Source organism: Apiospora hydei (assembly GCF_038363865.1).
Source record: "Apiospora hydei strain CBS 114990 chromosome Unknown utg000006l_segment0_segment0, whole genome shotgun sequence".
In the NCBI taxonomy this organism is placed as follows: domain Eukaryota; kingdom Fungi; phylum Ascomycota; class Sordariomycetes; order Amphisphaeriales; family Apiosporaceae; genus Apiospora; species Apiospora hydei.
This window is the reverse complement of record NW_027117365.1, coordinates 4,904,457-4,917,925: the sequence shown is the minus strand read 5'-3', so window position 1 is coordinate 4,917,925 and position 13,469 is coordinate 4,904,457. Positions and strand designations below refer to the sequence as shown.

Below are 13,469 nucleotides of genomic sequence, written 5' to 3'. Positions count from 1 at the left end.
GTAGTGAACAATTTTCTAATTACCTTCCTGGTTCATTCGTACCACTCAACGTTGTACATCTTCTGGAGCCAGGTGTGTAATTGGCCATTCCGCCGTCAAGTCACGGACGCATTGCGATGCCAGAATGTCGAGCTCTAAACTGGACGCGAGACTGTATCTTGGATGGGCATATTCAGCAGCCGTTACTTGAACCTTATGGAGACATCTCAGGGGTTGGGGTAAATCAATCTCCGTGCGAATCTGCTTCACCCTCTGACCGGTGCAGGTTATCATTGGTTTCGTAGGAACAGGGTACTTTGTCCTGATTCTCATGATAATCAATTACCTTGTGGCATATGATCCGACCCAAATTCCATGGCCTGGACACGAGTCCAGATCTCATTGGCACGCCAATCCCGTCGATGTCGTGTTCCTGCGAATGATCCGGCGCGTCAAGGCGACCGATCCAAATCCGTTTCCGGGTCGTGCTTCATATCTTCAACGTTCCATCGAAAAGGTAAGGCCCACCTACGCCGCGGCCCTCGCTTCAGACGACGCCTATAGCTAATCACAACGTCCAATTTGCAGTCAATTCTAAGCATGTGCGACATTCAAATTGCTACGGGCCTAGGCATCCTCACGAGTGCCTTCATTCTGGGCCCGCAGTGCCGTCTGGATGCTTACCATTGGCAGATGATCGTCCATCTCGCTTGGTTCTCAGCAGTCACACATCTATCGGGGCTGTTTGCACTGCGTGGGTATATTGCCAAACGCCGCTGGGCCAAGTACGCCCGGGTCGGACTGATGTCCTGCCTCGTCGTCATGCTCCTTGTCGCCAAGGTTCCCACCATCTTCTTCAACTGGCCGATTGTGCGCATGGGGGCTGGTGGGCTTGACAAGAAGCAGCCCCGAAGTGCGGCGGAGCCGAATTCGGCGGCCATGTGCTTTCTCAGTGTCAACCATGGAGTACAGCGGTATCACAGCGAGTGGGGAAGATCTTCTCGCCCTGCAAAAACCGAGACTTTGCAGGAATCGCATCAATTTCAAACAACACTCATCGCTATGATCATGTTGATTTTTGGATTTGTCTCTCGTTTGATTAAGCTTTTCGGCCCGTTGTCACGATCGTTCAGGAAGCTCACCAGAGAGCCTCTGTCGTCTTTAGGCCAAAATCTCGTGCGGAAGGCCGCAGGGCGACCGCCAAAACGTCCCAGTGGCCTGTGGAATAATGTTGTCGTGAGACCTACTCTAGCTATCTTCGTCATGCTGCGGCTAACTGCGGACCTGGCCAATTCAATGTTAGTCGAAGTGAGTGTTCATTGGCTTTGAGAGATGGGTAGCAGACAATGTCCAACAGGGTGCTGATGGTATTATGCTCGATTAGGTATACTGGCTCTTCGGCCTTGTCATATGGGGTACTTTCAATCTCATCGGCACCAGACAATCCATCAAGAAGTACATCGTAGAAGAGGAGAGTCGGTGGACCTTTGGCCAGATTCTGCCTGTTCTGTTATTAATGGGACCTCTTATCACTATATGCAGTGACATCGCCTCCGACGTTTACAAATGCTGGCATTGGACACCTACTGCAACACCTCGGACATGGGATACGATAAACTTAGACAGTGTCAACATCCGTACCCAGGCCGTTCGAGACGATGACCGAAATCAAAGTGTGTTTGACATCGCAAACCGCCTCGGCCACACCGAAGCAGCAACACACGCGACGGGAAGCTTGGCTAACACCGACCGAGCGCAATGCCTCTCGACATTGGCAACGAAAAGTAATAGGGAATTCTGGCTTGACCGCAGTTCCCTTATGATATCACCATGGATGCCTATCTGTATGGCGATGCCATGCATCGCACTTGTTGGCTTCACCGCCGCTCTTCTGGCATCTGATTTCAACCTATACGATAACATGAGCCCTGGAGTCAACATGTTCGAGTTGTGGATCTCCGGCGTCGGCCTTGTCTTCATATTCTTCGTGCAGTACCCGACTGCCTGTGCAGTTACAATTTTACTTGGGCTTCGGCTCAACTCCTGGATACTGGATCATCGACGACAACCCCTAATGCCGCATGTCGCATATTTTGCGATGTGCAGTATCGTATATTGCAGCATCTTCTTCCCAGTCGGCCTCTTCATTCGGGAGGATCGCGACGGACAACTTACTACTATTTGGTACGACGGAACGACGCTACGTCCTCCCTTTTATCTACGGCCTTACGTGTTTTCATTTCTAAAGCTTGGACTTGTTACTGTCTTATATCTTGTGTGGTGCGCAATCGCCCAGCTTAGGATACACGGAGCAGCCCAATCTCAGCGTCCGAGGGTGTAGGCCAGACTTGTGCACTTCAAGGCATATACTATATCTTTTTCTTCAGTTTCAGGCCGCGAAACCTCGAGATCACCCGTGTGACCTTCAATTGGGCAGTAGTTCTGTTCACGGCAGTCATTTGTTCAGTTTGTTGTATTATGGCTTGTGGGGGAGAAAGACATATCTAGGTCTAATTATTGAATTGCGAACAGTCTAGTCTAGTCCCAGGCATGGATGCAAGCTGTCGACATAGTGGAGTATCACTTGAATGGGACTTAATTAGGGGTAATGCAGGGAATACATCACTGAGCTTACGCCCTCGCCATGGCCAGCTGATAATGTGCAGCCGCCCCGTTCGTCGAGGATTGGCTAATGGCAAGGGTCTTACAACCAGTGAGGGGACTCGGTTCGGGCCTATTGAGGGGTGTACATTTACTTTTTCGAATCACCTTGCTTAGCAGGTACGACAGTCAAGGCTTACAATCACGAGTGTGCCTTTTTGAAGATGGCTGTGGACTGGTATCTTCTATTTTTAGAACGATCCTCCAGTGCGCCCAATGCGCTGCAAGAATGATTGGCTGATTGGTTCGTGGCGTCGCCCTCAGCCCCCCAAAGGAGGCAAGCTGACATGGCAGATGCACATCCTACTTTACCTGGCTGGGAATAGGGCGATGCAGCTGTTGCTTACCTTCGACAAGGTGCAAAAGCCAAGTCGGATATTACTCAGAACCTTCGCCTTTGCAAACATCATGCCATCTTCTTCGTCAGCACTCCTGCCTTTCGGCTGCTGTTCCTATCCACAGTCAACATGCGCGACTCACTTCCAGTCAGCCAATATACCAGAAGTCCCAACGAAACATCAAACCGGGGCTCTGTTTTATATAGCTCGGTCTCCTCAGTCCATAGCATCGACGCAGAAGCTTCCTCCGATGCCAACTCCCAAGCTTCAAATGACACAGTAGGATCTGGCCATAGGCAAAATAGGAACGGGCCCGTTCCAAGCAGACCCGACGATTCGGATTCACTGCAAGAGATTCCCCCGATTGGGAAGATCAGGAAGATGCTACACAGGATCGAAGCAGCGAACCACTGGGTAGCCCTAGCAGTCTACCCAAATCTTGGCAACCGCTCTGGCTTCGCCGACCTACCTTGATCAGTATGGCCGTGTCCTTACTTGTAATGGCAGCTGCTATTCTGGGACTATACATCATATCAGCTAGAAACCAAGGGCTAGGATCGACGTCTTCCACTGACGGTATTGTTTATCTATGGAAGTACCTGCCTACAACTGGTGAGCTCGGCAGCCCTGTGCACATTGCCACGTCAGTGGTTTGATAGGTCTAACATGTTATTTTACAATAGTCATTGTAGCTCTACTGGCCGTGTGGCATGGTATTGACTTCTCTACTCGATTGCTCCAGCCCTGGGCTAATCTTCAAAGTGGACCAAAGACGGCGGATAGTACTTTGCTCTTGGACTTATTGACACCAATTCTACCGGTTATGGTCTGGACGGCATCAAAGGTCAAGGCATGGCCTTCTCTCTTGGCCATCACAGCTGTTATTGTGTTAGATATCATCGCAAGTCTCACCTGGATATGCCTTCAGATGAGGGTGCTCATTACTGATACCTCGATAGCGAGTTCTATCAACCGGCCTACTCGAGGCGGACACAGTCTCCTTGACCATGCATGACTTCCCGCTACTGAAAACGTCAAGATTCGACGCTTCCGGCTGGGACCCCAATACCAATGACAACGTGTCTTCGACAGTCTACTACGGAATTTGGGCACAGAAGCTCCCTTGGCCCGACTGGACTTTCGAGAATGTCACTCTCGAACCGCTACTCGCCCCCGAGACGGATGGGACACGACGAGCCAAGTCGTATACCGGCACGACGAGAGGTTTCTTTCCTGCCCTTGAATGCGAGGAGGCGCGCATAGACGGCGACCCCCAGATGACCAGCAAGTACACCTACACGGCCAACATGATGTTCAATGCTCCTTCTTGTAGCGTTGAACTCAACCTGCCCCTGCTAGACTCGACTCAAGTGAGCTTGTGGAAAAGTATCGGTAGAAATCCAGAGAGAAGCTTTGTGGGAACCTCTCAGTTTGTCACCTGCCCGGATCAAACTCGGAGGTACTTCGCCGCTGTTACTTTGGTCGACAGTAACATGAAGCTTCTCCGGTCCAGGTAAGTACCACAAGCCAGCATAATGATCTAACCGTTGCTCTCATGCTCACTGCCGCAGCTCTCTGTTTTGCCGGCCGTCGTACTCTGTCCAGAATGTCACAATCCAGGTGACCTTACCGGAGAACAAAGCAAGGGTAGAATGGGATACCCTCGTGCCCGAGCCGGCTCAGATGGAAGGCTTAGACCCCATGGACCTGATGTCTTACCTCGTCGACTCTACCACATTGGCAAATTTGCCATCGGTCAAGCAACCCAGCAAGACGGCTGTGAACAATGACCCGTTTATTCGGGCAGCATCTGCATCGCTACTGAAAAATGACTTGGATACAATCTATCTGGAGCCGTTCCTAGACCCCAAAGTCCTGGCGGATCACCTCCGCGACGCCTTTTCCGGCATGGCGTCTATCGCCGTACACACCAGCATGCTCAGTACAACGCAGGCACTAACACTAGGCACATCAGCTCACGACGAAGCAAGGGTCCGTGTGCCCGCTGGAGCCGCACTTCCCATTTGCGGGTTGTTGGTGCTATGCGCTCTGCTCTCGTTCCTTCTACTGGCTCTGCGTCCTCGTGATGTTGTCCCTCGCGACCCTAGGGGCATCGGCGGAATTGGTGTCATCCTGCAAAATAGCCAAGAGCTACAGCGAAGATGCGGATCTAGTCTGTCACTTCTTCAACAGTCCGTGCAGTATGCCGAACTTTCAAGTCACGCCTCGTCAGGGCTCACCCCAAGTTCTTGGTCAATGTCGAAGATCACAATGGGGGCAAAGAGCACAAAAGGCCTACGAAGGATCCCGAAAATGGTCACCAAATGTGGCAACCCATCGTGTTGACCATTTGGTGCAGGCTATTAGCCATCGCCATACCTCTTCTGCTCATTGCCGCTCTTGAGTATATCCAACGTACATCAGACACATCCAATGGGTTTGTTGTGATCCCCAAAGCTGCCTCAGCGCACTACGCCGCCACCATCATCCCTGCGGTCATCATGTGGGCTCTCGGCGCCCTCTTTTCCTCTATGCACTTCAACACGCTACTGCTATCCCCTTACCACGCCATGAAGTCGACAGATGGAGCCACAGCGCACCGGAGTACCCTAAGCCACAACCTCGGACGCCTGCCCCTGGTCTCCCTCTTTGCGTCCTTACGCGATAGGCACCATGCCGCTTGCTTTTCTGCTCTGGCTACAATCTTAGGCGCTTTCCTGACTATCGTAGTCGCCGGTCTCTACAGCTTTGCCAGTGTCAATATTGAGACATCTATTACAGTACGGCGCACAGATGGCTTCAACGTCAGCTGGTACGGGTTCGAGGATGACGGGGCTGGGCAAGCGCTTAGTTTGATCGTGTGGCAGAACCTCTCCTACCCACGTTGGACTTACGATGATTTGGTGTTTCCCAACTTGGCCCTAAACGAGACCGGTACGGGTGCGGCCGAAGACACCGGGAGAACCACCGTATCCGTCCCAGCGAGGCGAGCTGTGCTGGAGTGTGATGTTCAAAAGCCGGAGGAAGTGATAGTCGAAATCCGAAAGTCAAGCTTCAGCTCCCCCATGTATACCATGTACACCAACATCAGCAGCCGCTGTCCGGGAAGCACCGGGAAGCCGATCCAGACGAGCATCTCCTCGACTATTTCTAATGTGACCGGATTCGGCGGGCAGCTGGGCAACGTTTGGGAGACGGCTAGTGTCATTACCGGTGGTCCGTTGTACACCACCAATCACCCCCCGCCGAAGAACTCGCCGGGTTGTCATTCTTTGATCTTCTACTACGGCTCGTTTCCCTCTGAGATCTCGCAAGGCCGCACGTCACGCAACCTGTCCTCAAGCGAAGCCCAAGTGACAACCCTGGCCTGCACGCAGCTCATCCAAGAAGTGGACGTCACTTTATCTTTACAATTACTCTCTGGGGGCAACTCCCTCGGCATTGACCTCGGCCGGCCCCCAGTCCCCGACGAGGAAACCGCCCGCTTCGTCAACGCCGGCACGCCCGACGCGTCCAATGTGCAGCAGTACCAAGTCGCTTTCCCCTGATCAACGGCTTCCGGCCCGTAACCAGCGACGACGCCGTCCTGCGCGACCTCCGGACCTACCGGGGGCTGGACGCGTTCTACCAAGCCATCGTGCTCGCCGGCGGCGGCCTGGACCCGGCGAGCCTAGCCGGGGGCGAGAACGCGCCCCGCCTCGTCGAGGCCACGAGCAAGATGTACGGGCGGTACATGGCCCAGGCGATGGACCGCGTCATGCGCTCCGCGGACTCCATGCCGGCCCCTTCCCAGCGGACTCTGCCCGCGGCCGCCGCGCAGTCGCAGACCCGGCTTCGCCAGAACGCGGGGCCCAAGGTCGCGCTTCAAGTACTCCTGGGTCTCATGTCGGCCTGCGCCGTCGCGGGGTGGCTGGCGATGCGCGACACCAAGTTCCTGCCGCATGAACCGGGGAGCATCGCGGGCGTCGCGACCCTCGTGGCCGGCAGCGGTCTGTGGGGCGACGCGGGCATCGAGCGCGGCCGTCGGGCTGGGCCTCTGGTGCCGGAAGGGGCCGAGTGGCTGGACGACGAGGAGCTGGTTAAGGTGGGCCGGTGGGACGATGAGGACGATGGCGTGTTGTTTGGGTTTGGGCCTCGGGCTGATGGGTCGGTTGGGGTCAACGTCTTGCATCGTCGGTATACAGTTGAGATGGAGGGCCAGGGGCGGGGATCCACAGGTGATCAGAGGTATGAGATGGTCCATAATGGCTAGCTCTGGAACTTCGTCCAAGCTAAGGTACCGCATGTGTACGGCTTTGGACTGAAAAGACATGATGTCGAGTGGTAAGGGGGGAAACAGTGAGTGTATCGGAATGATTCCATGTAGCAACAACAAACCTAGAATTTCCTCTGTCCAATCAACATTAAGCTCTGTTCTACAAGAGAAAGAATGCGCCTCAGTTCCTGACGACTTTGCCACTGTATGATGCTGACTAAGCAAGTGCTCAAGCATGTAGAAAAGAACTTACGAGCCGCAATCCGACATGTTTGTTTGCAAGCAGTTGGCTGTCTGTTGACTTGAAATCAACTGCTCCATGATAGTCATCAGACGTGACTCAAATGCTTCCCTTCTGCGGAGCAAGACCTACTTCTATAGTGAGAAGAAGGGAAGAAACGCGCGGCGGCATACCAAACACCACCATGATCCCATGGATTGCACCTAACTTATGACTGTACATCAAACCTGTTGTCGTGGGAGTTCCCTTCACAAGATTGTAATTTCATGAGATGGCTGTGCCGGCCTGTACAACAATTTCTGACTCTTAAACACACCCAGGATGCGCCAGCTGGATTCGTATGGTCTGGTTAAATATGGCTTGGATGGAATGTCCGCATACGTCTTCGTTAATTCGTTTCCTTGATCCGGGAGCAAGTAGTTAGGTGGGTGCTAGAGAAGGAGTAGCAGCTGGTGCATTATGTACGAGCAGTGCGGCAAGGCATCGCACAGGCGCATGTTGCCACAAGTCGAGATCTGACTGCTGCAAGCTTTCCCCGAGTTAATGCTTCAGTGGCAGTACGTATGTATTATAGGCTGTACCATGGCCTAAGTGATAAGCTCATCCCACTATAGGTCTGCTGGCAGTAGATCTTTAGTGGTGGACCGGGTACCTCTGTCACCTTCACTTCCCTAACTCATCGCCCTATTGTTCACGCAAAAGGCCCCACCGGTGATTTCTGTTCGCATACTCACCACACCATTTTTCTATGTTTCCAGCCGAAATTTTCTAAGTTTTGCTGCAAAGGTTCTTTGCGATTAATGAAAAAGAACATCAACTCGCGTACACAGACCCCCGTCACTACACCGGTTATTGAAGATATTCCTAAACACTCAGCTGTGTTACATCCATCTCACCGTAGGTCCTATCCAACGGGACAATAATTACTCAACTACCTCAGCTAACTTTAGGAAACACAGCGAGGGCACACGTCAAACAGGCGCGAGATGGATCCCCAGGCATACAGGCGTCTCCTGGAAGAGATCCACGCCCTACGCGAGGAAAAGAAGGAATTACAGCTGGGCCAGCTCGCACTGCAACGACGCTTGGAGCGCCAAGGAAGCTCAGCCCAACAACTTCGCGGGCAGCTGGCAGATGAACGCCAAATCAACGAGCAGCTTCGGGACCAGCTTGCCAAACAAGGAACAGCTCAAAAGGAGCTTCAGGAAAAGCTGAATGACCAGGAAGCCGTCAACACAGCACTCCAGATGCAGCTGGATGACCAGCAATCCTCAAACTTTGATCTCCAGATGCAGCTCATCGATCAGGACGTTTTCAACAAGGACCTAAAGACTCGCCTCGAAACCGCAAAAGGGCGCATGAGCGAAGCCGTCGAACGCGCGGAGGACATAACGCTTCGCTACCATGCCGCACTGGCGTACACCAGAGAGGCCGTGACCCGCGCGAACGTGGCAGTCCGCCGCGCCAACGCCGAGATGGCTCGAACAGATGAGGCAGAGGTCCAAAACGAAGTACTGGCTGAAGAAAACCATAGCCTTTACAACGATCTGATGGATGCAGAGGACGAGATCTCAATAGTGGGCGCCACCGCCGAGGCCGCCTATCTCGAAGCTGACCGGCTGTTCGCGGAAAATATACGTCTGCGGGCAACACAAGCCGGCGTGTTCCGAAGGGTTCGAAACGATACCCATGAAATGGCCAGTTCTGATGAGGAGGTAAGAGCTCTAGAACGACTAAATCCCAACATTATACAAGTGCTAATACGGTCAATAGGACGACTAGAGGTTCGGAACCAAAGCCAATCAAGGGAAGCCGGCCAGCTTGGACTTTACTGATTAGTACTTCGACTATGGGTACGATCATAATCGTATAATGCAGGATTGTGGGCCGGTTTGGAGTCCTCCGTCTTAGCCGCCGCCGCAGATAACCATGGCCTGGGTCTATTAGCAGTATTACGTTATCTATAAGCCACGCAAGCGAGTTTAGGACGGCGTATCTGGGACCAATCTCCTTGACAAGCTAGTTCATTATGAGTACAAGGTAAGAGCCCCGTCACTTATAATGAGAGCTCAACCGCTATTAACATAATCGTCGACAGATTTCGCTCAAGATGCGGATTATGTAGATATAGAGCCCAAGAGAATCTTGGATCAATAATTATGAATCTCCTAGTTTTCCTTGCTTTTCTAGCTGCAATGAGCCCCAACTGTTGAAGAGCCGGCTGAAACACCAGAAATGCGGTCGCCCATGCCAACGAGGCGGTGGCCCGCACCAGGAAGGCTGTGGCTCGCGCCAACGAAAAGCACTGCATCGCCCAAGAGATGCAGGACTACGTCGATTCCGTAGAGCAGGAGAGTCACCGCCTCTACAGCGACTGGAAAGAAGCAAAAGACGAAGCTTTCCAGTTAGACCAGGAGGCTGAGGGGCTATACCACTATAATCTGGCTTTACTAGCAGAGAGAGAGTATCTTCGAGCTACTCAGATCAACTTCTACCGGCGTATCAGAGACCAGAATTACTAACTGGTGCATCATTAAAACAAGGTAAGCGCTCCTACACTGGCGGATCATAAGAGTTTAACTGTTCCTAACGTAATCATCATTGATAGGATCCGCACAGAAGTCAGTTTATGTAGGAATAATGTACCAAGACGAACGTTATAAAGCCTGACAATTCTGTTTTTGGTGCAAGAGACCATGATAAGACACCTTTGGGGTCTACAGCTTGCTTCGGGTCTCGTCACGATTTTTTAGATAGAGCCAAAGAGAAACTTGATTCACATAATGCAACATCTCCGTCTTCCTCTCCTGTTCTATTTAGTTTTCCTTTCCTTCCCAGCGACAATTATATGCCAAGTTACAGCATCGTTATAACGCCCATCGATACAGGAGGATACATACGAAGGTGCTGCGAATAATAGGAACTCAGGATAGTGTCCTCGATGATGCAAGACCGTCTTGAGCAAGTCGAGGATGAGTTATACGACCTTCATCATGATCTCACGTCGGCCAACGATCTCATAAAGTGGCAGGAGAATCAAGTCCGCCACGCCGAAGAGTACGAGTGCGAAAGACGGGCCATGTACTTCGAGCTGGGGGACACAAAGCGCAGACATAGGAAAACGCAAGTTTCACTCCGGATGCTCGTCCGTGAGATGCTTCACAATCCGGACTGAATTCGGGATGAGTGGGACGAAGGTCGCCACTCACGACACACCGAGCTCGGTAATCTGCGCGAATATGTCAAGGAAATCGGAATCGAGCTTAAGGAGTTGAGAGAGTATGTTCCAGAGGTCGAGGACGAAATCCCAATCTACACAACGATCTCGTGGAGACAAGAGACGATATCTACCAAAATGAGGCAGATACCCAGGCACTGCGAAACACGGCCGTGAACTTGCTACGTCAGGCATAGCCTGGGAGAGAAGAAGTAGGAGTCTCGTTGCGCCATGTTTGCGATGTTTGCGGAAAACCGTCGCTTATGGCCAAGCAGATGGGCGTGCGATTTGCTTCGGCATACGATACTCAATTCACTGGCAAGGTAACTGTATAGGGTTGATAAGAAGTCGGGAAAAGAAGTATGCTGCTCATCAAGACTGGGCAAACAAAATCGACAGTTGAGTGATGGTGCTGCTACTCTTGGGGAGGAAGTAGAAATGGTGGTTGGCATCGCCACTCATATTGATCCTCATTCTGCATCAAAGGTACACAGGTACACAGTAGGAAGCCCTCGCTCTTCTGAGTGCTGCCTTCCCCTCTACTGGTCAATGATAGAACCTGTTCAAGTACTAATAAGCTCCTCGACAGCAACTAAGCTGCAAATGCCAGTGAGGTGTCAAGCCGGGGGCTCACTGTTGGCCGCTGTTCCACAGCACGCTTCGGGGCAGTTCCCGGTCAGGACTTGGGCCTTCATAACGGGCGTGCCGGGGCAACAGTTCTAGTGGTTCGGTAAGGCGCCCGTCTGTACGGACGTTGAGGCGGGGTTCTAGTGCTGGGCCCCTCCCCTATAGTGATTACGCGTGTTATCTGGGGGTTATCATTGCCTATAGATAGGGAGCTTCTTTATCAAGAGTGCTTCAACACCACGCAATCATCGAAGGACTTAGCCAAGCGGCAGAAATTTCCCACGAACAGAACATTTTCTAGAAAAGAAAATTCGACCAAGCCTACAAAAATCTCTTGCAGCTTCACCAAAACATAGCAAGGCTCCAGGCCAGCACTTTTGTGATCACTGTTCAAGCTACAGAAGAACACCCCACTGCATGAGGGTTGTTTCCCTTTGCATGCGGCGCTGCTGTTGCCAACAGCATCCAGTCTTCTACAGCCTGTAACCTACTACGTCAATTGGTACGCAAATCTCAACCTTGGTTGCCGACTCAGCTAACCTGTGTAACCCGGTAAGACAGACGGCTTCAAGAAAGCCACAATGCCCGTCGAAGAGACCAAGGATAGTGGACACGCCACCGCCGCAGATAATCCCAAAGATGATGACAATCTGCCTCTGCGATCGGGCGAAAAGAACACGTACACTTCCAGCGAAGACCGTAAGTGAACAGTTACCAACCACTAAAAAGGCCAGCGAGCTAATTAATCAACTACAGTCAAACAACTCTTAACAGACCGAGAACATCTGGAGAAGGAACTTGAACACTCGAGACGCCGCGTCAAGCGGAACGAGGCCACCATCCGGAGCCTCACACGTCAGATACTCCAGAATGTGCGCCACGTCCTGAACGCCGAAGAGGAGGCTCGCGATGAGCGCTACAACGAGGTCGGACAGCTGAAGGGCTACATTGCCGAGATCGAGCAGGAGAACAAGGAACTAAGCGGTTCTCTCGAGGAGGCGAAGGATCTCAACGATCGCTACGTGGCGGAATACGAGAACCTGAGCACCTATGTTGAAGTGGTCGAGTAGGAGAATCGCGATCTTCACAATGATCTCATGGACACGAGAGATCATCTGGATCAGCGGGAGGCGGAAAACGAGGCCCTCTGCAACACGGTCGTGTCGCTGTTGTTCGAGATCAGAAGATTGCAGGCCACGCAGCCAGGCTTGTTCCGCCGGCTGCGTGATGCGACCGATTGAACACTGCCGCAAGGACTGCACCGATTGACTGGTCCTACCTATGCTGATCAATGCATGGAACCAGAACTGTAGAGTAGATGTGTTGGGGTTTCGGGGACTTTATGGGATGAGTACCTCCGGTACTCCCAAGTAAGATGATAAGTCTCTCTATAGATAATACGACATGATACACTTGATGAAATGTTGGATGTTTGTTCAGTATTCTGCATGAAAAACATTGGCTCCAGACACTTTGGCCGATGTATGGCTTTCTAGTGGGTGTCACGCCTGTTGCCACCGGACGTGTGAACCATGTCGTGTATTGATACTGAGCTTCCGTCCCATGGCCTGGCAATACGGACGGTTGTGTCACCACTTGCTTAGATCAACAAGTATCCTCTTGCTTGGAAACACGGCAGCACCAATCGCATACCTTGGATGTGTTCAAGTGTTTTGTAATATTCGCAGCAGTATGTTGTGCGGAACCAAGCCATGTGGGAGAACAACGTGCCTGTTCTGGCGACACTTCACCTTTGTTCAGAGAAACAAGGGGATTGAATGGCATAGGCATGCCGCGTATAAAACCAGAGACTGGCGCCTCGTCCCTTGGAGTAAGCACCTCGGATAATTCCATTGTCATCCTGGAAAGCCGTGAGCCCAAGCACAACACACAAAGCAAAACAAAGCACCCCACCGACAACAACACGTGCAAGCGCAATCTTTGACCATGGATTTGGATGATTTGGATTCCGACTATGTAGCAGGCCACCCAGGGTTCACTTACACTAGGACCTTCGGCGTCCCTGATACATTCAGCTCCGACGATAACTCATCGAACGAGGAGACCGCGGTAGGTCCCAGATCCGACTCGAGCAGTGAGTTCTCGTTCCTAAATGACACGCCTCCCCTAGAACCTGTTCCACCAAACGGT

General features: G+C 52.1%; 5 protein-coding genes across 5 annotated transcripts; all 5 read left to right on the top strand.

The window, feature by feature from the left end:
• Positions 1–3,457: 3,457 nt before the first annotated feature.
• Positions 3,458–7,230, top strand: PG997_008802 (uncharacterized protein; the record flags this gene model as incomplete). Its single annotated transcript, XM_066813117.1, has 6 exons — positions 3,458–3,590; positions 3,662–3,912; positions 3,938–4,491; positions 4,550–5,151; positions 5,172–5,734; positions 6,772–7,230. The coding sequence occupies 6 exons, from the start codon at positions 3,458–3,460 to the stop codon at positions 7,228–7,230; spliced, it is 2,562 nt and encodes an 853-aa protein (XP_066668459.1).
• A 1,230-nt stretch (positions 7,231–8,460) lies between these two features.
• PG997_008801 (uncharacterized protein) lies at positions 8,461–9,256 on the top strand (the record flags this gene model as incomplete). Its single annotated transcript, XM_066813116.1, has 2 exons — positions 8,461–9,189; positions 9,248–9,256. The coding sequence occupies 2 exons, from the start codon at positions 8,461–8,463 to the stop codon at positions 9,254–9,256; spliced, it is 738 nt and encodes a 245-aa protein (XP_066668458.1).
• A 247-nt stretch (positions 9,257–9,503) lies between these two features.
• PG997_008800 (uncharacterized protein) lies at positions 9,504–9,996 on the top strand (the record flags this gene model as incomplete). Its single annotated transcript, XM_066813115.1, has 2 exons — positions 9,504–9,514; positions 9,708–9,996. 2 exons carry the CDS (start codon positions 9,504–9,506, stop codon positions 9,994–9,996), a joined length of 300 nt encoding a protein of 99 aa, XP_066668457.1.
• Positions 9,997–10,418: 422 nt separating this feature from the next.
• Positions 10,419–10,649, top strand: PG997_008799 (uncharacterized protein; the record flags this gene model as incomplete). Its single annotated transcript, XM_066813114.1, has 1 exon — positions 10,419–10,649. One exon carries the CDS (start codon positions 10,419–10,421, stop codon positions 10,647–10,649), a length of 231 nt encoding a protein of 76 aa, XP_066668456.1.
• A 1,250-nt stretch (positions 10,650–11,899) lies between these two features.
• PG997_008798 (uncharacterized protein) lies at positions 11,900–12,388 on the top strand (the record flags this gene model as incomplete). The annotated part of the gene is made up of 2 exons (XM_066813113.1): positions 11,900–12,017; positions 12,093–12,388. The coding sequence occupies 2 exons, from the start codon at positions 11,900–11,902 to the stop codon at positions 12,386–12,388; spliced, it is 414 nt and encodes a 137-aa protein (XP_066668455.1).
• Positions 12,389–13,469: the final 1,081 nt, after the last annotated feature.